Raw genomic sequence first — 26,711 nt, 5'->3', positions numbered from 1 at the left:
TTAATATTTTGTAAAGTACCCGTTATTCTTAATTACATCTTCACAACGTTTTGGCATAGATCTTATTAGCTTAGAAATAATCCCTGGATCCATATTCACCCATGCCTCCTTCAATGCTTCATTTTTATAAGATTTTTCTCTGATTTTGGAATCTAAAATGTCGCAGATTCTCAATTGGATTGAGATCAGGGGATTGTGAAGGCCATTCCATTACATTAATGTTTTCTTTTCTGAACCAATCTTTTACGAACCGAGAAGAATGCTTGGGATCGTTGTCCTGTTGAACTAAATGTCTTAAATGCATAGTATCATCAGCATATGGAATCATTTGGCTCTCTAATATGTCCTTATATTGAAACCGGTCCATTATACCTTCTATTTCAAACAGGGGGGCCCACACCATAGCGCAAAAAGCATCCCCAAACCATTACTGCTCCACCACCATGTTGGACAGGTATACTTGGGGTTGAGTCTTTCATTGACAGGGCGTCTAACATACACAATTCCATCACTTTTGAACAAACAAAACTTGGATTCATCGCTCCAGATTACCTTTTTCCAATCATGCTCTGTATAATGTAGATGCGTTTTGGCAAGACTTAAACGAGAACGTCTATTTTTTTTTGACAGCAGCGGTTTTTTGGCAGGTCTTCTGGCAAATAACTTGGCCTCTAATAGCGTTGATTGAAAAGGGACCTTCGCCTCTTCAATCAACGCTAATAGTCTATTTCTCACCGTCCTCGGAGTCACGTTTACTCCAAGCTCTTCGGATATGCGGTGCTTTATCTTATTGGATCCCAGAAAAGGCTCATTTTTAGCAATTTTGATAATTTGTTTATCGGTATATGGAGTGGTTTTTCTACGTCTCCCTGACTTTTTCTTAACAGATAAATCGCTATATATATGAAACTGCTTAATTATACGAGACACGATAAATCTATGTAACCTAAATGTCTTTGCAATAGCAATCTGCTTTTGACCACTTTTGTGTTATCGTCGGCACAACGATAAGAACCAGGCATGGATGAAAGCGACCCAAAACTAGTATTTTTATCAGTGGTATTTACGAGGGGTGAGCCAGGTACTCGAATGCAAAGGCGGACACTTGTTTTTAGACTGCTGCGGGGTTTAAAAGAATAGTTTTTGTGAGAAAGCTTTCGTTATTTTTGTACTATAATTATAAATTTGTTGTTTTCCTTTTGATAGGTAAGATTAAATTCGTGTTTTGTTCTAAATTAGTAGTTTTACTTCAATAAGTTAACATTTGTATAAATCAACAATTCTATTTTTAATATCGACAGATAAATGTTTACCGCGAGGCATCTTAAGCAGCCAAATACCGTCAACTTATCAGTTTAAACTAACACTAAGTAAAATATTTTGCATGATTTGAGAAATATTTCAAAAATGTTGCTTTACTTTTTTCCACTCTGAAGTATTCTTTTTTGTGTCCCTTAGTAAAACGTGATAAGAATTAACAGTTTTTATTGGCAAACCGTTTATAAGTACCATATGTTTTTATCTAGAGAAATTTTATGCTAAAAGTCATCATCTAATATTTTATTTTAGCAACTTATTAAATGTTGCTCTAGATTTTTCCACTACTGTATATCCCATTTAGCTATGCCTTAAATAAAAATTATTATCGAGTGAATAATTTTATTAAAATTGTGATTTTCTTAGGTAACATTATTTTAAAGAAATTGGAACTCGTTAAATTATTGTGCAATCGATTAAGTTTTAATTTTTGATAATTATTTAAATTTGAAGCCTTCGTATTTTTTAAAAATTATTTTTTTTTGCGTTATTTTTATTTTTATAATTATTTGACCTAAATTTAAATAAATAAAGATATGTATGTTTTTTGGCAATGCTTATTCTTCCTTTAAATTTTACAAAAAAAATTAGGTTTTTTTTAAAACTATAAGGCTAATTAACAAAATAAAGTTTGCTTAGTTTTTTGGTTTTTCTGGTTTTTAATTCATAGATTTTTGGCATTTTCATTTTTTAAACTGACTTTTTCTATTAATTTTTTATAATTAATTTTTCAATTTGTTTAAGGCTTTTTACTATTTTAAAAATAAATTTTAAAAAATCCGCGTTTTTAACAATATTTTTGGTTGTTTTAACTCATTTATTTTTCATGTTTCAATTTTCAAAAAAACTGCTTTTAAAAAAATATTTTAATTTTACAAATTTAAATTGTTTCATTAGTTTTGACTATATTCATTATTAAAAAAAAATACAATTTTATTTTCAGTTTTTGGATTTTCACAATTTTTTGCTTTTTGTTATTTTCGAAATGACTATAAAAAATTATAATCATAACCCAGTTATCGTAAGCCTAATTAATTAAATAATTGATATTTATGAATTTTTACTGGTACTACAAATTTCAATCAGATTTTTATAATTTACTAAAAATTTTTGGAAACATCACAGATTTTTTTTATTTTTTTTTAATTCAATTTTTCACACTTTTCCTATATGTATCTTTACTCCTTTTTAAGATGTGAATTAATTTATCTTAATTTTGGATGGTTTATAATAAAAATGAAAAACAGTTTTTGAAACCGAACAGTCAATGAGAAAAAAAATATATTTAAAATTTAAAAAAAAAAATATATTTTAAGTTTTTTTAAACGTGTTTTTTTTCACTTATTAATGTATCATTTTAAGACTGTTTTATTACTCGGATATTCTCAAACATAATAAAGTATACAAGCAGTGGTGCACAGCTTACCAAATTACCCTCTAATTATATTGTTTCTGCAAGTGAACTTATTAATTATTTATCTAATTTACGATCAACTTTAAAGAAACTTGCACTATTTAAACGCCATAAGCTTAAGGAACTCCCTCGACAAAAGCGGTATCGTCCAAAGTGTGCAACCAATTAAAAATCATCATATTCCTCTCGTATTTCGATAAGGGCTTCCCCCTTTCCCTTTCCACGTCCCTTATCGTAAGCGGTAAGTTCTTACCGGCCCTGGACTTTGCCGCCCTTAGCATCGCGGCGTTGGTACTGCTGGAGGTGGTGGGACTTTTACTTGGGGTCGGACTCGATCCCGGTACGGTAAGTCTAGTTGGACCTTTAAAATAAATTGATTAAAATTCTGGTTTTTAGGGTTAAAAGGGTTTTTTTCCTCTTCTTAGGGGAGTGTAAACTTACCTGAGGATGTAACAATAACACTTTGGGAACAGGGTTCTAAGCTAGCTTGTGCGGTAGATGGGGTTACTTCTAATCGATCTAAGTTAAACTCACTTTGGGATAGTCTTTCCAGGGCCTTGTAGGTTGTGAGGAGTCTTCGTCTTATGTAGTTTTGACGGACCTAAATTAATGGTGAAATTTTTTTTGGTTTTTAAATATTTGAAAAATGTTCTTCGTATCTTATTAAGTTATGCCTCGTGGTGGGTTTGAAGAAAGCAGATTTATTACGATTTTGTGTTAATCAAAAGAGTTTTTACATTTTTTGTGTTAGTTTTTTTTGCAAATTTATTCAGTCAAAAAAAAGTTTTTTAATTCCAAAAAAATTCTTCGGAAAAATATATTTTGTTTGAATAATTACAGCGTATCTGCGAACCAACCAGATTGACTGAAAATAGCGAAAGTTTAATTGATTTAATTCTTTTTGATAATGACCTTAGAAGATGTATTCAAGATTATCTTACAAGAAGTACATTACCTCATCAAGATCTAATTCTTTTAAATAGTGTTAAAGCAATTGAACGTAATGCTATTTTAGATACAGATAATGAGTACATAATATAACTGAGATGGTTATATAGGTCGAAAACGAGAGAAACATACAAATATAAGCACAGTTTAAGTATAAAATAAAAATAATTTTATTTCTGGCTCCATTTCCCTAAAATACTATTTATTTTCTGTAGCAGGCTCTTTAAATAGATAAAACGCGTTATAGAGTGTATTTTAATAAACCTGAATATTACGCCTATGCTAGTTTACTAGAATTTTACAATTTCTAGTAAAATAGCGTAAAATATCAGAGGTGTTCTGTAAATATTTTAGAGCCATTCTTCTCTGGAAAAATTGTGCGCGAAAAACCAACCTTATTCAATATATATTATAATATAATTTTATAAACATAATATACATGTCATCTTTTCTTCACAATGTTTTTAAATTGGCATTGACACATTCGAATGTTTACATGTTTTAGTTAAAAATGTTTTACCATATAGCACTTAAAGTTTCTTATAGTGCACATGCGTTTTTGTCGTTTCTCTTTGTGATCTTGCTTTGTTATTTTATATGATTTGGTTAGCAATTACGCAATTAGGGGATATTATTATTATGCCCAAGCTCACCTTTTTATTAACAGACCGTATAAAGTCGGCAGCAGTAAAAGCGGGTGGTGGAGGCGTGCAGGCGGGAGGTTGAGTGGTGTTTGTGCTACTGGAAGCTTGACCTCCATGTGGAGAAGGCAACTGGGAGGTCGATACTATATCACCTACAGCCACCCAAGTAGAACAAGATCTGAAAGGTTTAACATATAACATTTTATCCTTTCCAAGATAAATTATTAATTAACAGTTTACGGGGGAAAGAAAGTTTAGAGAGACCCTTGAAACTTTGCAATTCTAGATGAATACTTGAGACGAATTAGTTAGAAAATAAAGCTGTTTTTTTGTTCTAATTAAGGTGAAAATATTGATGCTATATAGTTCCTTTAAGTTCAGTTATTAATTTAATTAAAAAATACTTAAAAAGGCCAATAAACAATTCGACAGTGCGAGTTTTTATTGATGATAAAAGTTTAGAATCAAAAAATGGCATCAACTGAAAAAAAATAATTAAAAAATTACTAGAATTTCTCCTAATTTTCCTGGTTTTTTTCGTTCGATTTGCCATCAGTTTTTATAAATGTAAATATATATAGTTCAAAACAACAAATCTATGCTTATAAGAAACAATCATTAATTCAAATACAATTTAAATAAATATATAAATTAAAGAATACGTCGATCATATTTCAAATCGACCTAAACCCGGGTCAAAGATACTCAAAAATAATTGCTGATCTTTAATTTGGCAAATGTGCCAGGAATATTTTAAATCCGCTAAAACCATCGATAAACTTTTAAACGAGTTGACCGATCTTTACGAGTTTTCTTTTATTGGAAAGATTATAGTCAAGTTTTTATTGGTAATAAAGGGACAAAAAAACGAATAAAATTAGGCTTTGTTGCAATTCAGACCGAAAGGACTCAGAAAATGGCTTAAATTTTAAAAAAATTTATACAAAAGCCTGTAAGAAAAAAATAATTAATTAAGAAAAAATTACGTACAAATATCAAAAACAGTATAAGTTAGAAAGAAAGAAAGAAAGAAAATGTGCTATATTATGTAAGAATAATCTTGTGTATAAGTACCTACAAACTAAAAAAACAAAACAAAAATACAATTTCAAAAATTGACAAAACAATGAATAAAATTAAATACCAGAAGACAAAACTTTTTGAACATACTTGAATTAAAGATAACTAAATAAAACAATCAATTACTAAATAAAGGTAAACTTGTTGACAAAACTAGAGAAGAAAAAAGGAAAAAAAACTTTCCAACATGTCCAAGGTTAAAACCTATCATTAAAAAAGTCATCCAGGTTATAATATGCCTTAGCCAATAAAAGCGTATTTAATTCTCTTTTAAACTTCTTAACATCCGATATATGTCTAACACATAGAGGAACATGATTGTAGATTTTTTTACTTATGTAAATTAATGAGTTTTTGGTAAGGGAAGACGTAGGAATAGGTAGGGGAACGTCATTTACACGACGAGTCAAATGGCCAGTGTCAGAGGGTAGTTTGGGAATTTTGTGAATAAGAGCAGCTGTTTCTAAGATAAAGAGTGAAAAAAGAGTTAGGATTTTTTCAGAAATGAAGAGGGGTTTGCAAGAATCTCTTAACTTAGCAGAACACAGGTATCTAACTGCTTTTTTTTAAATAACAAAGACAATGTTAAGTAGCCCCTTTTTGGTTAAACCCCAAAAAGGCAAGCCATACCGAATATGAGATTCAATAAGTGAAAAGTACACTGAACGTGCAACCACCCCTCCCAGCTCTGGATGTTTTGCCATTCTTACTGCAAAACATCCAGAAGATAAGCGAGCCTGTTGGAAGCACACCATCCTGATAAAATCTGAAGGTCTTCAAGGATACAAGTCTTAATATAATCAGAATTTTTATGGCTCCATAGTATGGTGGTATCATCAGCAAACTGAACCACCTTGTCCTGCAGTTTCAATGAACTTAAGTCATCCACATACAGTAAAAATAACAGTGGTCCCAACACTGAACCCTGGGGAACGCCGCATATCACTTAGTTAGATACTTACAAAAATTCCCGTAAATTTCAACGGTTTTCTGGAAAATAAAACGGTTTGCCCTCAGTTCTTTTAAATTGGTGAATGCGCCAGGAATATTTCACATCCGCTTAAGCCATCGATAACTTTCAAACGAATCGACCGATTTTAACCATTCTTCTTTTCTTGCAAAGATTATAGTTTTTCGGTTATTTTCGTGTATATATCTTGTGCAGGGCGAGTGTAAATGCCATTTATTTATATTTAATGATTTATCATTTTAAAATGCTTAACCTCGTTTTTTTTTAAATTATTTCAGTTTTGCAGGCCTATAAATCCATTTTTGTTTTTAATTGTTAATTTTTCCTGAAATTGGTAATTTTTTCTTAATTTTTTTAAAAATTAATTTCCTTTTTCCAGGCAATTGGAGCCATTTTAAGAAAAAAAAAATTATAATAATTAAGTAAAGAACATGTAGAAACAATGACAAATTTTACTAATTTCTGACTTTAACATTAGGTTTTTATTGATGATAAATGGTTTTAAAAAATATTTAAAATTAGGGTTTTTTGCAGTTCAGATAGGAAGGAATCAAAAAAATAGCTTCAACTGAAAAATATTAATCCAAATGCCTGTAAGAAAAAAATAATTAATCAAGAAAAATTGAAGGATGAATATAAAAAACTTAATTTAATTGCGATAGTTAATACTGGAATAATGCCACAGTATAAATTAGTTATCCACGTTCACTCAGTTAGATACTTACAAAAATGCTCGTAATTTTCATTGATTTTCTGGAAAATAGAACGGTTTACCCTCAGTTCTTATAAATTGGCGAATGCGCCGTGTATAGTTCAAAACAACAAATCCATGCTTGTAAAGAACAATCATTAATTCAAATAGTTATTAAAATATTGTATAAATTGGCGAATACGCCGGGCATATTTCAAATCGATCTAAAAACCCGCGCCTTAGAGCTCAAATAATTGCTTATGATGTTTAAATTGGCGAATGCGCCAGGAATATTTTACATTCGTTTAAACCATCGATAAATTTCAAACGAATCGACCGATTTTAACGATTCTTCTTTTATTGCAAGGATTATAGTTTTTCGGTTAATTTCGTGTATGTATCTTGTGCAGGGCGAGTGTAAATGCCATTTATTTATATTTAATGATTTATCATTTTAAAATGCTTAACCTCGTTTTTTTTTAAATTATTTCAGTTTTGCAGGCAAATAAATCCATTTTTGATTTAAATGTGAATTTTTCCTGAAATTGGTAATTTTTTCTTAATTTTTTTTTAATTAATTTCCTTTTTCCAGGCAATTGGAGCCATTTTAAGAAAAAAAAAATTATAATAATTAAGTAAAGAACATGTAGAAACAATGACAAATTTGATTAATTTCTGACTTTAACATTAGGTTTTTATTGATGATAAATGATTTTAAAAAATATTTAAAATTAGGGTTTTTTGCAGTTCAGATAGGAAGGAATAAAAAAAATAGCTTCAACTGAAAAATATTAATCCAAATGCCTGTAAGAAAAAAATAATTAATCAAGAAAAATTGAAGGATGAATATAAAAAACTTAATTTAATTGCGATAGTTAATACTGGAATAATGCCACAGTATAAATTAGTTATCCACGTTCACTTAGTTAGATACTTACAAAAATGCCTGAAATTTTCATTGATTTTCTGGAAAATAGAAGGGTTTACCCTCAGTTCTTATAAATTGGCAAATGCGCCATGTATAGTTCAAGACAACAAATGCATGCTTATAAGAAACAATTATTAACTTAAATAGTTATTAAAATATTGTATAAATTGGCATGTTTAAAATCGATAAAAAGCATCGCGCCTAAGAGAAGCTCAAATAATTGCTGATTTTTAAATTGGCGAATGCGCCAGGAATATTTCACATCCGGTTAAACCAATTAAACCATTAACCCCTATAAACTGTTTATCTATGGGTTAAACCATCGATAACTTTCAAACGAATCGACCGATTTTAACGATTCTTCTTTTATTGCAAAGATTATAGTTTTTCGGTTATTTTGGTATATGTCTCCTATTCAGGACGAGTGAAAATGTCATTTTATTTATACTTAAAGTTTTATAATTTTAAAATGCTTAAACTGATTTATTATTATTTTTTTTAATAAAATTCCATCAGCTTTTTTTCTTTGCTGTATAAGTTATAAAAAAAGAGCTTCTTCATCGGCTTTACTCAAATGAATTTTAATCGCAAATTTAATATTTAAATTTGAATGAAATTAAAAATGAATTAATTAATTAAAAATGAATTATTGATCGTCAGACTTTTCTTATTCCTTTTTATGCTACTTCTGGTATTGTAAATACTATACAGGGTGGCCATTTGAAAACGAAACAGAGCCTATTTTGGGTCCCTCAGAACATTTGCGAAAAAATCCTCGGACCCGTCAATTTTTGATTCAAGGGGAAACATTTTTTTGCTAGTAGGGCAAAGCCCTAGCGGGGGTGACAAGGACCCCCAAAATTTTAAATGGAACTTGGGGTCGAGTGATACCTTATTTTATTAAGGTATCACCTATTTTATAAAGGTATTTTTATGTGGATTATAACCCTAAAGTTTTAAATGGTTACTATTTGCCTAGTCGATACAGGGGCTAATAAAAGATACAAAAACATGTCAACATTTTTTATGAAAAAAAATGCTTGTAAATTTAGCAGTTAAATAAATACAAAAAATTTTGTTCTCCTACATTGTGAACCGTACTTTCTGTTTTTTTTTTTAATACCCGTAGGTATCTATGTCAATTCTGCAAGGGAACTCTTGGTTATTGTTGAGACTGTTATTATAGCAACATTTTGAAGTTTAATAGTGGTTGTCAATTACTGCTGTCAGATCATAGTATGTCAAACAAATAGCTCTTTAAAGTTAGTTAGTTACAACATTGAGTGTGATAATGGTTTATTCACTTGCTGAAAGAGTTGAAATAATTTCTCTTTTCTTTGCGAACAATGAAAATGCTAATAGAACTGCCCAGCTCTTTAACACACTACAACACCCTAATCGACAGGTCCATCGCAAGTACATCTTGGAATTGGTTAAAAAATTTAGGGAAACTGGGTCTGTGGCTAATAAAAAGCGCGAAATGGATAATCCAGTGGTGAATGAAGCTTCAGAAGTAGCTATTTTAGGCCATATTGTGCAAGATCCTACCTAAGTTATCAACCGTGTCTGGTATTAAGAGAAGCAGCATTCAGAAGATATTAAAAAAAAAACAAGTTTCATTCGTACAAAATGCATCTCGTACAAGAACTAAACGAAGACGATTTTGATAGCCGAGTACAATTTTGTGAAACTATATCTGAACAAGCCGCCAATGATCCACACTCTCTATTTAATGTATGTTTTTCTGACGAATGCTCCTTTTTCCTAAACGGTGCTGTGAATCATCACAACTATCGCTATTGGGCTGATTCAAATCCCAAAATATTTCTTGAGGTGCATACACAACATCCTGAAAAATTAAATGTTTGGGCTGGCATTTTTGGTAAACATATCGTAGGCCCCTTTTTTTACCTGGCAATTTAACAGGAGAGATGTACCTGGAGTTATTAGAAAATACAATTCATCCAGCATTAGTGGAAATACTAGAAAATAACAACGAATACTTGGAAAATCGTCTAGTATTTCAGCAAGATGGGGCGCCACCCCACTATGCTGCAAGGGTTCGTCAATATTTGGACCAAACGTTTCCAGGACAATGGATTGGAAGAAGAGGAGCTATTAAATGGCCTCCTCGTTCCCCGGACTTAAGCCTGTTAGATTTTTTTTTATGGGGACATTTAAAAACTAAAATTTATGCTAGTCAGCCAACATCGCTAGAGCATTTGCGACAAAGAATAATTGATGAATGTCGTCAAATCACCCCAGAAATTTTGCAAAATGTACGGGAAAGGTTTGAACAAAACCTGTATTATTGTATGGAAGGGCTTTGCCCTCAAGGGGGCGAAACTAGCAAAAAAATGTTTCCCCCTTGAATCAAAAATTGACGGGTCCGAGGATTTTTTCGCAAATGTTCTGAGGGACCCAAAATAGGCTCTGTTTCGTTTTCAAATGGCCACCCTGTATAATTATTTTTATTAACTTTTTAAATATACCAAAATATATAGAAGCCATTTTTCTTACTCTTTCAGATTTTATAATAAAACTTCTGTCCTGGCATCTAAATTAATTTTTTATTAATTAATTATTTTACTTTTCCAAGCAGATGGATGCATTTTTGTTTTTAATTATGAATTTTTCCTAAAATTTGTAATTGTTTCTTCATTTTTTTAAAACATAATTGCATTTTTTTAGGCAAGTTTTTATTGATGATAAATGATCGAAAAAATAGGAAGTAATCAAATAAATAGCTTCAATCGAAAAAAAAATCAACTTTATTCGAGTGAATTCTTATGAAAATTTTCAAATTTTTTTTTGCACTTATATGGAAAATTGATTCTTTGTGATAAGAATTTTCTTATTGTTTTGTATACTTCTTACATAAGTATTTCAATTTATAAAAAAAGTATGAAAGCCATTTTTCTTACTCTTCCAGACAATAATTAAGTAACAAAAAATTGACAAGAGACAACAACAAATTTTACCAATTTCGGAAAGAATTAAAGACCACCTGGAAGAGATCTAATTAATTAAGAAAAATTTTGAAATAATTCAGAAAAAGTGGTCTGAAAAATGAACTCAACTGCCTGAGAGAAGAACCTAATTAATTATCCCTTTAAGCTTTGTCAGCTAATTATTAACATAATTCAGGTGGATTTTGGAAGATTACATGGATTTTATAGAAAGACCCTCAAATATTCCTATGTTTTAATTAAAAACAAACACTAGTATAAAACTCTCAAGGTATAACTGTGCTAACAGTACCATATAACCCATTTTCATACACTGAGCAAAAAATATAAATTTAATTCAATATGCTACGAAACATTTAATCATAACCAGCATCCATAATTGTCAATTATTTCCCTTCCCCAACAAACCCCGTAAACATCATCGTAATGACATTTTAATTAACCCTGGGGCAATTTCACGCCACAATTACTCCACCCCCTCTCTCTCTCTCTAGCGCGAATAACATCGACCTTAATAATACCTGGAATTTACAGTTTATTAATTAAGTCCTCACGTATTAATTAAGCCTAATTGGATTGCTCACCTGGACGTGTGATCCAGTCTGGCGTGTTCTAGCAAAAATCCGCTTCTTTGCAATGAGTTCAATGCCAGCTCGGAAACAGCGTTTCTCAATCCTTGTAACGTTGGCCCCTCGTCCGGTGAGGGTAGCTGACTTATGTCGCTGGTGCTGAAGCTCTTTTGCAAACCCACAGCTGACGAGAGAGCCGCACAGCTACGGATCAGTTCCGTTTCCTCCTCGAACCATAAGATTTCCGGTATGTCAGCTGGCCTGTAAAATGTTCCGATAAAACACCGCAACTATTCTGTGTATATATTATTAAGATCTGTTTTCTTTGATCTTAGCGGCATAGTACGGTCGTTTAAGAACTTTTGAGATTTTTGTCACTCCCTTTGATCGTCGCGTTTTTTTTTTCTATTAGGAAGTGATTTTCTTTTGGGGAATTTTGGTCGCTTTTGTGTCTTTTTTGGATATTTATTTCAATTATAGAATTGTTTCAAACAATTCAATGAATACCGCATTTACCTATACACTTGCAAAAATCCTTGCCGGGCTAATATATCGAGATTTTCAAAGGTTATATGTTACTGGACAGGTCCGGATTTAAAATATTAGATGAATATACATACTATTAAGTGTTTTCCTTGTGTTAAGTATTATCAGCACATTTTAATAGTAATATCAACTATAAACTATAAAGAAAAATAATTATTTAAACTTTATACCTGTTCTGGTTCCTACAGTCGGGATTCGGGCTGTGGCCGCGGTCGCATTTGGAGAAGTTCAACAGTCGTCTACCGCCTACAGAGTCTACAGAGCTGACGGAGAAGAGTGAGAGGTCTGTAGTGACGCTCTCGTGGCTGGGGGAGCGTAGAATTCTACAGGCGACGCTCAAGATGGGGGTTTGGGGGGTTATTATGTTGGGGGCGTCGGAGGGACCCGGGGGAGCGGGAGTGTTGTCCACGGACGACATTTCTTCTTGGGAAGCTTTCACCATACAGGCTCTGGTAAGAAAGATAATTTTCGGGGCGTAGAAAGGATATTTACGGACTTTTTGATATTGCAAGTAACAGTCACTATATACTTTTGTAAATAACTAGCAACCGAGTAAACCTTAGGTTATGGGTATGATGATTGGAAAAAAAATGCATGAAAGGACAATTTTCTGCTCTTTTTTGATACCCTATTCATGGTTATCTATCTTAAGAGATTATTGAGCCACGCCTAATAAAATACACGCATTGTCCCTAGAAAGGACATTTTGAAAATAAATGCGTTTATTTCAGGACAATTGGAAAAATGCTGAAAAACTAAATTCTAATATAAACTGTTGCAAAAACTGAAACAAATTAACAAAAAAAATACGTATTATTACAAGGAGGTTCTTACCTTATTTTTCTTCTCTTATTTGGGTCATTATCCCCCGCGGAGGATGGAAATTTCGAAATTTTGCCGCACTATTTTCCGCACATTCGATAAATCTGGTAAATTCGAAAAATACGTTTGTTTATTCACACTTAAGTTTTTTTCTAATAATTCTCCCTACGCTTAATGCGTGTTTATATTTGGGAGATTCCGCGATTCTGACTCCGGGTTTCGTTATCAATACTCGACTCGGGATTTGATGCAACAGGATCCTAATGCGCTTGTGTTCAAACGGGGATGAAAAACGGGATCAATACGCGGGGAAAAGTTGGTCTTTTATAAGGGTGGTATAAATTGCTTTTGTTGATGGATTTCGCTTCGATGATGTTGCTTATTGTAGGTGGACAGCGGGGAGATTGATTGGTTTTGGGTTAGGATCCTTCTTATGGTAAATATTTGTCATAGATATAAATAGAATTGTGCTTCTAATCAGTTAAAAATCCTTTAGAAGCATCTGAAAATAATTTCACAATATTTCGATATTTTTTAAAATAAATTTGAAAATCCCTCCCTCACTGCACAAGTTCTATTGTTTTGTTTCATAGAGCCACGTTCAGTTGCTACATAGCGAAAATCAGTTATGCATTTGGTTGCTACGTAGTAATGACCAGTTAACTTGTAGTTGATCAATATCATATTGGCAAAAGAAGGAAAGAATACGAAATTAATTTTTACGGAGTAAATAAGATGTCGGGCTATTTCTTCTTTTTTATATTAATTGGAAATTATCTGATAAAAACATAAAATATGGATAAGGTACATAAATATTGTATGTAACTGTATTGTATGAAAGCCAGTTAATTATTCTGTTGAAATGTAGTATATGCTACATTACACGAATCGGCGCATGGAACATCCAAGGGCTTCTCCAGGCAGGAAAACTGTACATCATCGAAAAAGAAGCCCGCGCAAACAAAATAGATCTGCTAGGCATGTCGGAAACACACTGGAAAGGATCCGGGCATTACACCACAGACTCAGGAAACACAATATACTTTTCAGGAAATGATACAGAAAGCCGCAATGAAGTTGCTTTCTTACTGCCCAGATCAACCGCCAAAGCTGTCTTAGGATACAATGCTGTTCGCATCATAACAATAAAGATCAAATCGCAACCTTTCAACGTCAACGTCATACAAGCCTACGCCCCAACTAGTGACTCCTCGGACGAAGCTATTGAGGCGTTTTATAAGCAGCTGAATGCTACCATAAATGAACTTCCTAAAAATGAGATTCTCGTTGTTACTGGAGACATGAATGCTAAAATTGGCAAAACAAAAGATATAGATGAACAACTCAAAGGAATAATTGGTTCGTTCGGCTTAGGGACAAGAAACGAACGAGGTGAACGAATGCTTCAATTCTGCCAAGAACAAAATCTCACTATCGCAAACACATTATTTGCACATCATAAAAGATGCCTATACACATGGACATCACCAGGAGATAGATACAGAAATCAAATTGACTACATAATGGTCAGATCTCGCTGGAAATCCTCCGTCGTTAACTGCAAGACGTACCCTGGAGCTGTCTGTGGTTCAGATCATAATTTATTACTAAGGAAGTTCAGGCTCCGTCTAAAAAGAATCTACCACCAATGCAACAGGATCAACATGACAGAAACAGCCAAACGGCAATTTCAAGAAGAAATACAAAACAAATTGGAGGCCGAAAAACATGACATAATGAATAAACAAGACCCAGACTAAGAATGGGAAGCATTGAGAAATGTTATTAAGACGACAGCAGATCACATTCAACTAACACATAACCCCATAAATCGGGCAAACAAACCCTGGATCACACAAGCGACCATAGAAACAATTAAACGAAAAGAAATGAAAAGGAAGGGCACCCTAACGAGAGAAGACTGCGACCTGTACAAGAGGTTAAATAAAAAGATACAGAGACAATGCAGACAGGATAAAAACAACTACATTAAAAAAATATGCAGGGATATAGAAGAACATCAACTCACCCATGACACCAGAGACTTGTATCCAAAAGTAAGGGAAATAACACGCAAATTCAAACCAAAGACTTTCACAATTGAAGACAAGGACGGAAAGATAGTATGGGAAGATGAAAAAGTGATCGAACGATGGAGACAATATTGTGAGGAATTATACACCGAAGAAACAAAAATAGAGATCGAACAACAGAAAGAAAACACACAATTTGAAATGGAGCCCAATATTCTTATGTCTGAAATTAAAGAAGCTATAAAAAACCTAAAGCTAAACAAATCCCGAGGAACAGACGGAGTTCGTGCTGAGCTCATAAAAGTACTAGGAGACCCGGGAATCAAAATCCTACATGATATATGTAATAAGATCTGGCAGAGTGGTCAATGGCCTAAAGACTGAACAAAGTCTGCATTTATACCTATTTACAAAAAGGGATCCACCAAAAAATGCGAAAATTATCGAACGATATCTCTAATCACACATGCCAGCAAAATCCTGCTTAAAATAATAGATAGACGATTGCAAAACTACTTAAAGAGTAAAATCCCTTCAGAACAAGCAGGCTTCGTTAAGAAAGAGGAAATAGGGACCAAATATTCAACATCCGCCAATTAATCGAGAAAGCCCGGGAGTTCAATACCCCATGCTCTTGTGCTTTATAGATTACAAAAAGGCTTTCGACTGTGTTCGATGGAGTAGTCTCTGGAACGTATTGAAAGAAATGGGAGTCCCTCCGCATTTCATATCTCTAATAACCAACCTATATGAAAATAACAATGCCATAGTTAGTCCCGACAATAAAACATCAAACATTTTCAAAGTACATAGAGGCGTCCGTCAAGGATGTATCCTATCACCGAGACTCTTCAATGCCTACGGTGAATTCATAATGAGACGAGCCCTGGAAAATTTTGAAGGAGGTATGTCAATCAATGGTAGAAAGATATGTAATCTCAGATACGCGGACGACACTACCCTAATAACAAGAGATGAAGATGAGATGGTTACACTTATTGATCAGGTCGCTAATGAAAGCCGAGCTCTAAGCCTCGAAATAAATCTAGACAAGACCAAGTTAATGGTCATTGACAGGAGTAACACCATACAGTTAAGAAATCTGCAAAATAGAATTGAAGTAGTAAATGAATTCATCTACTTAGGGTCCCTAATAAACAGCAAGGGAGGGTGTGAAACAGAAATAAGAAGGCGGATAGCATTAGCGAGGACAGCAATGTCAAACTTATCCAAGATATGGAAAGACAGATCCATAACCAGAAACACGAAAAGAGCCCTGGTAAACACCCTAGTGTATTCGATATTTTCGTATGGTTCCGAATCCTGGACAATAAAGTCGAGCGACAGGCACCGAATAGATGCTTTTGAAATGTGGTGCTGGCGGAGGATGCTTCGCATACCCTGGACTGCACACCGGACCAATGTGTCGATATTAAACGAATTAAAAATCACCGATCGATTGTCCTCCAGCTGCCGACGCCGCATTCTGGGTTACTTCGGACACATCACCAGGAGAGACCAAGACAATCTAGAAAAACTTATCGTGCAGGGCAAAGTAGAAGGTAAAAGATCAAGAGGAAGATCCCCATCACGGCGGATAGACCAAATTAAAGAAATTACAGGGCAAGCCTTGCAGACAAATATAAGAGTAGCAGAAGATCGACAACAGTGGAGACATTCGACCCATCAGTGTTCATAGACATGACGTCACAACTCTTCAGGAATAAAGATATGACTAAGAAGAAGTAGTATAGACTGTTTTGTTTTACTAGTAATTAATATCAGTGACATATTTGGCAAGAGAAGGAAAGGAAGCATTTAATTTTTACGAAACATACAATTTATAGAGCCATTTGTTTAAGTTTTACGATGTAAATGAGATTCGATATTATACACATTGCTTTTATAAGAAGTAAATGTAGAAATATGTATAGGTATTACAAACAGTAATTCATTTGATTTTTTAATTACGGCATTTCGATGCTACGTCGAAGAGGCCATCTCTGTTTTTTGTATACTGGCGAAAAGAAAGAGTAATAAAACCATTTCTTATAACGTTTTTTCACATAATAAATTAGAATTTTCTTACAACAAACGACGAAAGAAGTATCTATTAATAATTTGTGTGAAATTAAAAATTACGGTTGCTACGTAGGATAAACCCACCAAAAATGACGTTTCTGGTAAAGTCAAACTATAACCTTAACGTCACTAGTGAACGCGTCAACGGAATTTTTACAACATGATATTTACACGGTCAACTAGAGACGGTCTGCAAGTAAGCCTATATTACGGTAAGGTCTTATCACAGTCTATAGATTACAATTGTAGTGGTGGTCTTACGAATATAGTTGATTGACGTCATATTTTTAAACGTAGAGGCTTTCTTACCAAATATCAATTGATGCAAGTAAAATAAAAGAAGAACATAACCTCACGTTTGCCTGAAGAGCAAATCTGTCAATATTCTGACTTTGAAAAAAGTTTCTGTGCTCCCTCTACATAGCCCTCGGTAAAGGATTAAGCAAATTTTTAATAAAAATAATTTTCTTTTAGGATATAGCTATTTTCATTTTATTACATTACTGATGAAAAATAGTCCTAAAAATGTTGCTACCCAGCAAAACCCTGCCTAGACTGACGTTCGTGTCATTGTCAAACAATAACCTCAAAGTAACTACCGAACGCGTCAACGGTACTTTCTAAACATGAAATTTATAGGGTCAACAATATACAGGGTCTACCACAATATAATTAAAAATATAATAATATAATATAAGGTATATTTATTAAGTTCGTGGGGTCTACGTATAAGTTGCACGTTATATGCCAGACCTATATATATTGTTTCTGTTTGTTGTTTATTGGCCAAAAGAAGAGGAATCTCCAATGGCTGCTGGGACTTTATTCTTGTATGATAAAGTAGAAGAAGAAGTAACGAAGAGTAAGAAGAAGTAATTAATAAGACTGTTTGTTGCATAATTTTTTTGAGGTATTAAATTAAACTTGTCTGATAACAATAAATAGTGCAATAAATAAGAATTGTCCACTCAAAATATTCCTATAGATATTTTACGGTTGCTACGTAGCATAAACCTGTAGAAAATGGTGTTCCTGGTAATGTCAAATTATATTATTAACGTAACTACTGCAGGCACCAACGGTTTTTTAATAACATGACATTTACACGGTCAAACAAAAAATATATATATTTGTTTTCTGTTTTCTGTGCGATCAAATATTCTAGGTGTGCATATATGGTATTACTCGTAAATCTATATATTGCGATAAGCTTTATGTGAGAAATAATTGAGTTTTAACGCGTTCTTTAAGAATTTAAAATAATATATAGTTAATTCAAAGTGAGTCAATGTAGTAGGAAATTCAGATAATAGTGCAAATATAAGAAGTATTGAAAAAATACACAAAAAAGAACATAACCTCACGTTTGTATAAACGTCAAATCTGCCAATATTTTGAAATTGAAAAAAGTCTCTCTGGCTTCTCTACATACCCCTAGGCTTAAACCTGATTATAAATAAAAATAATTTTCTTTTAGTTGATTTATATAATCTACTTTGTCAAACCATTTAACTATTTTCATTATTTCTAATACCTACTGATGAAAAACGTACTGTATTGTTGCTATGTAGCAAAAGCCTGCCTAAAATGACGTTCGTGACAATATCAAACCATAACCTCAACGTGGCTACTGAACGCGTAAACGGGATTTTATAAAAATGGTATTTATACGGTCAAAAATATACCGGGTGTAGATATACATAAGCCTGTGTAACTGAGTTGAATTAAAGAATAGACTAATTATATCAAAAACCTAAAAAAAACAGGCAAATAATTACATAAATAGAAAGACATAACTTTATATTTGTCATGAAAGTCCAATCTGTCAATATTTTGCCCTTGATACGCAACCTAACTTTTATACATTGGGCACCCCTTGTTTTCGTTTGAACTTAATGTTCTAATATACTCTGTCAGCCAATATAGCTATTTTCGATAAATCTACTGAAGAAAAACATTCGTAAAAAAGTACTGTTGCTACGTAGCAAAAGCTTGCCTAAAATGACGTTCGTGATAATATCAAACCATAACCTCAACGTGACTACTGAACGCGTCAACGGGCCTTTATAAAAATGATATTTATACGCTTAAAAATATTGTACAGGGTGTGCATATATAATGTGGTGCATAAATCTCAGAAGTCATGCTCAAATTAAGCCGGTATTAAAATGAGTAAGACCAATGTGAGCCAATCGTATGTCCTAAGTAAGTGTAGTAGAAAGTTTGAATAAATATCACAAAAAATCCAAGGGAAGAAACACATGAACAGAAAAACAGAACCTTACATTTGACATGAACGTCAAAGTCTATCATAGTTTGACCTTGAAACCTAACCCAACTTTTGTACATTAGACACGCCCTGTTTTTGTTTGAACTTGATGTAAAAGTGCTAAACAATACAAAATTAGCTTAATTAGCATTAGCTAATAAAATGGCTAATGATCGGGAGATCCTCAGAGAAGTATGGGAGGGAAAACTACCGGTTTGTTTCAAACTAAACCCGGACGAAGTCGTCGATCTACAACAACCGGATCCGTTTTACTTAATGGTTCCTAGATTGAGTTACTTCCCTTTAGGTAATTTCAGTTCGTTTTAGTCTTATTGGTATTGATTTTTCACATATTAAGAGGCTCAATTTACTCCAACCTATATCAAGTATTTCAAAGCCTTAGACAGGTTTTTTATAATTCATAATTTACAAGTAATGCCATATTTTCTGTTTTTATCACTTGAAATATATTGGGAATTAAAGGTATCTCTAAAAATCTCTATAGTTCAATCTTGTTTTATGCTCCTATATTTCTCATTAATAAAATTATTATTTTCCAGTTACAGATAAAGTTCGCAAACATTTTATTAAATATGTATCCTCCGACAAGGTTGAACATGAAATGTGGTTAGAGTACAATGGCCAACCTATGAAATGGCATTTTCCCATTGGTGTTTTATACGATTCTCTGGTCGATCGTGAAAATGACTCCCTTCCCTGGGTGATCACTGTGCATTTTGATAAATTTCCTGAAACTCAAATTTATAGATTCAATAACAAGTAAGTAATCTGTAATTTTTATATTAATCATTGTTAAATTAAATGTATCATGAGTTTCAATTTGGTTCTTTCTTATTAGAATATGTTTTGTTTACTTTTATAGCTATGAGTCAAAATTAAAGTCTTCATGATATGGTAAAACAATAGAAAAACTTCAGTGAGGTTTTTTTGTTCACATACATATTTATACAAAGATAACAGTTGAAGTTAAGGTTTTACAAAGTTAATGTTACAACAAGCACAACATAAAACCTTAAAATACCCTTACTCGATCAATATAATGATAAAAACATGATCACATTCTTAAAATTTACACATGAATAGTTGAATGAATACTTTTTTGCACATTTCTAAAATAAAAAGGCAAAAAATATCACATTTTGATAAAATAGCAATTCCAGCCAAAAAAAGCATTAGATATAGAAGTAAAGTATTTCTCTTAATCTGTAGCAGAGGCAAATAAGTGAAGCATTGTTTTTCTCTCCTTAACCCTCCGAACAAAGAAATTTTCCAGACATGTATACATAAGTAATGCAGATCAAACTCATGAATTGTAAAATTCCAAGACTATAATATTCTTTTTATGCCTCACTTAAAAATACTGACTTTTGAGTGAGAGTTGGGAGTATTTATAATAATAATAATAATATATTATGCTAATACAGGTGGTATGAGAACTAAAATAAAAGATTTTCAGCAGGCACTTAGTTGCTGCTGCTATGATATTGTTATGATTGCAGAGACTTGGTTAACATCTGAATATTCAGATGCTGAAATTGGTGCATCAAACTATGATTTATATAGATATGATCATCAAATGGGTATGAATACTACCAAGGCTCGGGGAGGTGGTGTATTGATTGCGGCTAAAAAGAGTTTATGTACACATAGAATTGGTATCCCACTTGTTGATGTGGATATTTATCAGATCTATTTGACTTATACAATAGACAATCAAAGCTTTCTTGTTGGTTGCATTTATATACCATCTCCATCTCCAGTTCAAGCCTATTTAAGCCATTGTGAATCCGTTGAATATGTATATTCAATAGTAGATATTCAAGTAGTTTGTTTGTCTTGGCAGGTGACTACAATTTACCACATGCTAGATGGGAGAATGATGATCTTGGTTTGGTGGTTGTCTGGAGAATGACAGAGAGTCTGTGCTTTCTCTGGCCAACTGCTTTTCCAGGTAAATGGGGTTCTAAATACCAATGGGGTTGCCTTGGATCTCATATTTAGTAGCTCAGATTTAATTAGTGTCAAACGTGCAATAGACAAAATTTTTGAGAATAGCTTACACCATACAGCAATTACTTTTGACCTTTGTTGTGCAGAAAATTCTGATGATATGATATATGAGGAATATTTTTATGATTTTGGTAAGGGAGATTACATAGCAATTAATGATTGTCTTGCTGGGATAGACTGGAATCAATTGTTTTTGGGAGAGACATCTATTGATGTCATAGTTTCAATTTTCTATAATGTGATCTACTCCTCAATGGAAAGGTTTATTCCTCTAAAGAGGTACAAAAGTTCTTCTTTTCCATCTTGGTTTTCTTCAGACCTTCGCAGTTTGATCATAAGAAAGAAACAAATTCACAAAAAGTTTAAAATTAGTGGTCAACAGCAGGATTATGATAAATTTGTATTGTTGAGACAACAGTGTGTGTACTTAAGAGAGTTGTGCTATCAACAATACATTAATAAGGTGGAAATGAATCTCACTGGCAATCCAAGGTACTTCTGGTCATATATTCAAAATAAAAGAACTGGTTTTAGTCTTCCCTCCAGAATGACATACAATAACAGGATTAGTATGAATATCTCAGACACTGCGAATATGTTTGCAGAATACTTTTCATCCGTCTATTCGGATGAGCAAGTCAATGACATACCATCTTTTGATTTTGATAAATCAATTTGTCTGAGCACTTTAACTCTGTCAACGCAGGATATTTATGAGGTTATTACTTCCTCTAAGAATAAGCTCTGCACTGGACCAGATGGGATTCCGGCATTCTTCCTAAAGAAATGTGTTTGTGTTCTTAAGAAACCAATACTGTTCATTTTTAACAAATCTCTAGGTACTGGTTCTTATCCCACTCTCTGGAATAGAAGTTTTCTAAAACCCATTTTTAAATCTGGTAGTAGAAATGAAATTTCCAATTATCGGGCTGTGTGTAACCAATCTGAGTTGCCAAAGCTGCTTGACTGCCTGGTCAGTCATAGGATTGCCTGGAGTTTTAAATCTTTATTTAATCCTGAGCAATTTGGATTTATAAAAGGCAGATCTACTAATGCTAATTTGGTGCTGTATGTCAACTACCTCTACTGCTGCTTGGAGAAGGGACTTCAGGTTGCCTCAATATATACAGATTTTTCCAAAGCTTTTGATCGGGTTAACCATGGGGTACTCTTGCAGAAGCTTAGGGCTTTAGGTATTGTGGGGCCTCTTCTTCAGTGGATCTCGGGATTCATCAGAGGTAGAACCCAGATTGTTAATCTTGGAGGTACATATTCCTCTGAAATTTTGGTGCCATCTGGGGTGCCACAGGGCTCTCACTCGGGCCCTGTTTTGTTTTGCCTCTTTTTGATTGATTTAGTTTGGAAACTTGAAAATTGTCGTGTGCTAATGTTTGCTGATGATGTGAAGCTATTTAGGCTTATCACATCCCTTTCTGATGCTGTGCTCCTGCAAAAAGACCTCAATTTGTTCTTTGATTGGTGCCACTTGAATAGAATGTCCCTTAATATCAATAAGTGCCATAAGATTACTTTTTCTAAGCAAAGAAACCCTATTGCTTTTCTTTATAAAATAAATAATGTAGCAATTGGTGTCAAAACAGAGGTTTCTGACTTAGGAATATTTATTGACTCCAGGTTGTCTTTTAAAAGTCACATCAATCAGGTGACTGGTAGGGCAATGAAAATGCTGGGTTTTATCCAACGGTCTACAACTGATTTGTCTTTGTTTACTTTTAGATTACTTTATTGCTCTCTTGTTAGGCTCATCTTGGAGTATGGCTCAATTGTGTGGTCCCCGTCATATAACTGCTACATTAAGCAGATTGAAAAAACTCAAAATAAATTTTTAAAGGTAGCGGCTTTTAGATGTGGTTACAGGAGACAGGAGTATTACTATCAGTGGGTCAGGGATAACCTGAACTTACCCACATTACAGTCACGAAGAACATTACTCGACTTATGTTTTATGCATAAGGTTTTAAATGCTACTATAAATTGTCCCAAGTTATTGTCTCTTTTTAAACTTAGGGTGCCTTCCAGATTGAATAGACAATCAGAAATATTTTCAGTCCCATTCCACCATACCAATTATGGCATTAATGAGCCAATTACACGACAAGTGCTAATGGTCTGTCAGGACAGATAAACTTTTTTGACTCTAGGATCATCTTTTTTGACTCTAACATCTTTTAAGGGACATTTAAAGAATATTATTTCATATGGGCTTTAATTAATTAACTCAACTACACCTTTCACTGATTTATAGATAGTTTTGTATCTGAATATATATGTTTGTATGGGTATGCTATGTAACACTTTTGTAAATGGATTCCGTTAATAAATAAATAAATAAATAATTAATTTTAGGGAAACTGTGGAGTCTTACTTTATGGCTTGCTTAAAAGAAGCCGATGTGTTAAAGCATAGAGGTCAAATAGCGACGAATATGCAAAAAAAAGACCACAATCAATTGTGGTTGGGCCTTCAAAATGGTGAAATTCTATATAATTATTTTCACTGGTTATTAACGTTGTTTTTTCAGACAAATTTGACCAGTTTTGGGCAGTAAATAGGAAACTAATGGAGTTTTCTGGGGAGACTGATCATTTCAAACACATTCCCTTTAGGTGTTACATCGATGACGGTTATAGGCAGAAACTGGTTAAACCCGTAACGGATGATGGCAGAAAAAAAACGCTTAGGGACTTATTGACTGAACTGTTTCCAGATAAAAGTGATGGTAACCTAAACAATTTAGAAATTTATTCCTTGTTTGACTTTGTTCTTGAGTAGTTACAGTGAAAATTCATGGAATGATACCGCCGATGGACACCCCATTGCAGTGGATGTCCGAGCACCTCAGCTATCCCGACAATTTCTTGCATTTATGTATAGTTTAGTGATATATATTATATAAAGTAAGTAAATAATTAATGAAATAACTATTAAATGCACACTGCATGTTATTATAGGGTGTCAAACATTTTAAGAAGAGAACTTTAATTTGTCAAAAAAAAATCTTCAATCAGCTTGTATATTGACATGTTTGCTACTGCTGTTTAATTAAAACTGAAGAGTAAGGCAGTAAAATATTTTTTTGTTTTAGTAAAAGTGCTCCAGTGCTCTCCTAATGGATCTTATATGAAATTAGTATAAAATACTTTGTAGGTTTAATTAATATGCACAAAGTAAACAAAAAAAAAACATTTTTTTGCTTTATAGTGCTTTTTTGTGATAAATTATTTGTAATTTTAATGTATTTTGTATAACGTGTAAAAGTATATTCATTATTAGCCTTGTCGCTAAATAAATAATAGTTTTTTGCTAGTAAGTGGTTTCTTTAACTGAAGTAAATCATCATTGGACTTTCCCTGAATAATGACCTTCAAATTCCTAGAATAATGTGGTAAGTTATTCCAAATGTGTGGAACACACAAGCAATTCCCTAAAAAGCCCAATAACACATAATGTCTCCATTAGCTCGGAGATCAGCAATATCTTTAAATACCAGGAAGAAACTTTAATTGCATGGAAGAAATAGAAATGTTGAAGCTGCTCAGTTCCTATGCCAGGAATAAATAAAAGAACTTTAAAATCCTTTTTTTTTAGAAATTACTTACAAAACTGGAATTAATGCGCAAAATGACTTTAACAAACTGGAACACACATGGGTCTATAATATAATTGGGAATAACTTTGAGTTGATAAGAGAAAATGTTTTTCAACTTTAGGGTAATTTTGTGAAAACCCCTATTTTTTATATGGGTTTTAAAAAAATGACTGATTATTCTCAACTAGAGACGGAAGTATGAGGAATTACTTGAAATACCTGGAAGAATTATTTAGTCAATAATTCCCTATGAGTTCCAGACTCCGTCAAATTTTTCCAGGTATCCAATGCCATCATCATTTATTTCTCTCAGATATTTAAAGTAATATTTTATATATTCCAGGCTTTGGAATTAATCTTTAATAAAGTATGATTTCAAGTATCTTGAAAGGCATAAAACTCTTGGAAGGTACGGAAAATTATGAACAAGTTAAAAGTACTAATATTGCTTTAAATGACTAGAAGGAACAATCTGAAACATACAGGAGTCATTGAGCATAAAGTCATATTTTTACATTGCTCTATTGTTTATATTGGATTTGAAAAATCGACTGTTTATTTTCCATTAAAAACGAAAATATAAGAAATGACCTGAAATATCTAGAAAGAATCATCCACTTAATAAATCCCTATATGTTCCAGACTTTTAAAGTAATTTTTGTCAAATTTTTCCAGGCATTTAATGCAACCACCATTGATTTCTTCCAGATATTCAAAGTAATTGTTTGGATATTCCAGGCTTTTGGAATCATTCTCAAAATATGATTTCTACTGCCTAGAAGTGCTTAAAAAATTAAATTATTACAAAAATAAGTTTAAATGCCTGAAATAAAATGCAATACGACTCTAAACGTCTGGAATAAAATAGAAAATTACTCCAAAAGTATGGAACAAACAAGAAATTGCTTTAAATGCCTGGAAGAGTCAAAAAATTACTTCAGAATGCTTTAAAGAAGCCTCAAATGGGGACACCTGGACTAATTTCTAGAGATCTTAGTGAACACAAGGAGTGCATTAACAATTCAAAAAGTAGGTATCAGAAATGGCTTCAAATGCATGGGATAAAATGAAAACACCTTAACGGTCTGTAACAAATAAGATATTTCCTCAAATGCGTGGAATAGGTAAAGAATTCATCATTAAAAAAAAACACACATTAAGTATCTATACTGTATGTGTGTTTTTTGTGAAAATTCTGTCCCGGATGTTGATTATCTACCGCAAACTGCCATTTTCAGATTACATTAGAATCTCTAAAGGGTAATCATAGAGTCATAGTCTTGCGAGTTTTTTTTCAATAACATATTAAGCTTTTGGCACCAACATTGACTTAGTCTCTTTAGTTTTTAGAGAAGTTTTCCCAATTTCAACTGCCTGGAAGAAATCGAACTTTAGGCATCTGAGTAATGAATTAATCATTTTGAGTTTCAGGCAATTGAGACGATGTTTTTTTTCAATTTCAAGCAGTTGAGTAATGATTCCAGGCAGTTGAGTTTTTGGCCTAGCTACTTATGACCACCATTAAATTAGTAATTTCTGTTTTTTTTAAAGGAAAGTATTCCAAATTACATCTGCTCAGTTCCTATGCCAGGAATAAAAAAAAGAACTTTAAAACCTTTTTTTTTTTTAGAAATTACTTACAAAACTGGAATAAATGCGAAAATGACTTTAACAAACTGGAACACACAGGAGTCTATAATATAATTGGTAATAACATTGGAACTTTGAGTTGATTTGAGAAAATGTGTTTCAACTTTCGGGTAATGATTGTGGATTGTAAATTTTGTG

The 26,711-nt window shown here is 32.8% G+C and overlaps 3 protein-coding genes across 6 annotated transcripts; 2 read left to right on the top strand and 1 right to left on the bottom strand.

The window, feature by feature from the left end:
* Nucleotides 1-2,627: 2,627 nt before the first annotated feature.
* Nucleotides 2,628-13,115, bottom strand: LOC126734101 (uncharacterized). 3 transcript variants are annotated; one of them, XM_050437625.1, is made up of 6 exons: nt 12,911-13,115; nt 12,247-12,525; nt 11,546-11,791; nt 4,333-4,501; nt 3,266-3,332; nt 2,628-3,092 (listed from the first exon to the last, which is right to left on the bottom strand). In XM_050437625.1, exons 2-6 carry the CDS (start codon nt 12,516-12,518, stop codon nt 2,848-2,850), a joined length of 999 nt encoding a protein of 332 aa, XP_050293582.1. In that variant the 5' UTR covers nt 12,519-12,525; nt 12,911-13,115; the 3' UTR covers nt 2,628-2,847. The 3 variants fall into 3 exon arrangements, with proteins under 3 accessions (XP_050293582.1, XP_050293580.1, XP_050293581.1); XM_050437623.1 differs by having other exon boundaries at nt 2,630-3,092; nt 3,173-3,332; XM_050437624.1 differs by lacking the exon at nt 12,911-13,115 and having other exon boundaries at nt 2,630-3,092; nt 3,173-3,332; nt 12,247-12,886.
* A 763-nt stretch (nt 13,116-13,878) lies between these two features.
* LOC126734227 (craniofacial development protein 2-like) lies at nt 13,879-14,658 on the top strand. Its single transcript, XM_050437764.1, has one exon. The coding sequence runs from the start codon at nt 13,879-13,881 to the stop codon at nt 14,656-14,658; it is 780 nt and encodes a 259-aa protein (XP_050293721.1).
* Nucleotides 14,659-19,348: 4,690 nt separating this feature from the next.
* LOC126734425 (autophagy protein 5) lies at nt 19,349-24,635 on the top strand. Of its 2 annotated transcripts, none has more exons than XM_050438053.1 (6): nt 19,349-19,589; nt 19,843-20,062; nt 23,681-23,805; nt 23,856-24,053; nt 24,107-24,231; nt 24,286-24,382. In XM_050438053.1, the coding sequence occupies exons 1-5, from the start codon at nt 19,445-19,447 to the stop codon at nt 24,211-24,213; spliced, it is 795 nt and encodes a 264-aa protein (XP_050294010.1). In that variant the 5' UTR covers nt 19,349-19,444; the 3' UTR covers nt 24,214-24,231; nt 24,286-24,382. The 2 variants fall into 2 exon arrangements, with proteins under 2 accessions (XP_050294010.1, XP_050294009.1); XM_050438052.1 differs by lacking the exon at nt 24,286-24,382 and adding an exon at nt 24,420-24,635 and having other exon boundaries at nt 19,350-19,589.
* Nucleotides 24,636-26,711: the final 2,076 nt, after the last annotated feature.

The sequence above is a fragment of the Anthonomus grandis genome, chromosome 3 (assembly GCF_022605725.1).
Source record: "Anthonomus grandis grandis chromosome 3, icAntGran1.3, whole genome shotgun sequence".
Taxonomy (NCBI): Eukaryota; Metazoa; Arthropoda; class Insecta; order Coleoptera; family Curculionidae; genus Anthonomus; species Anthonomus grandis.
The sequence above is the reverse complement of the archived record's forward strand: the minus strand, read 5'-3'. Positions and strand labels throughout refer to the sequence as shown.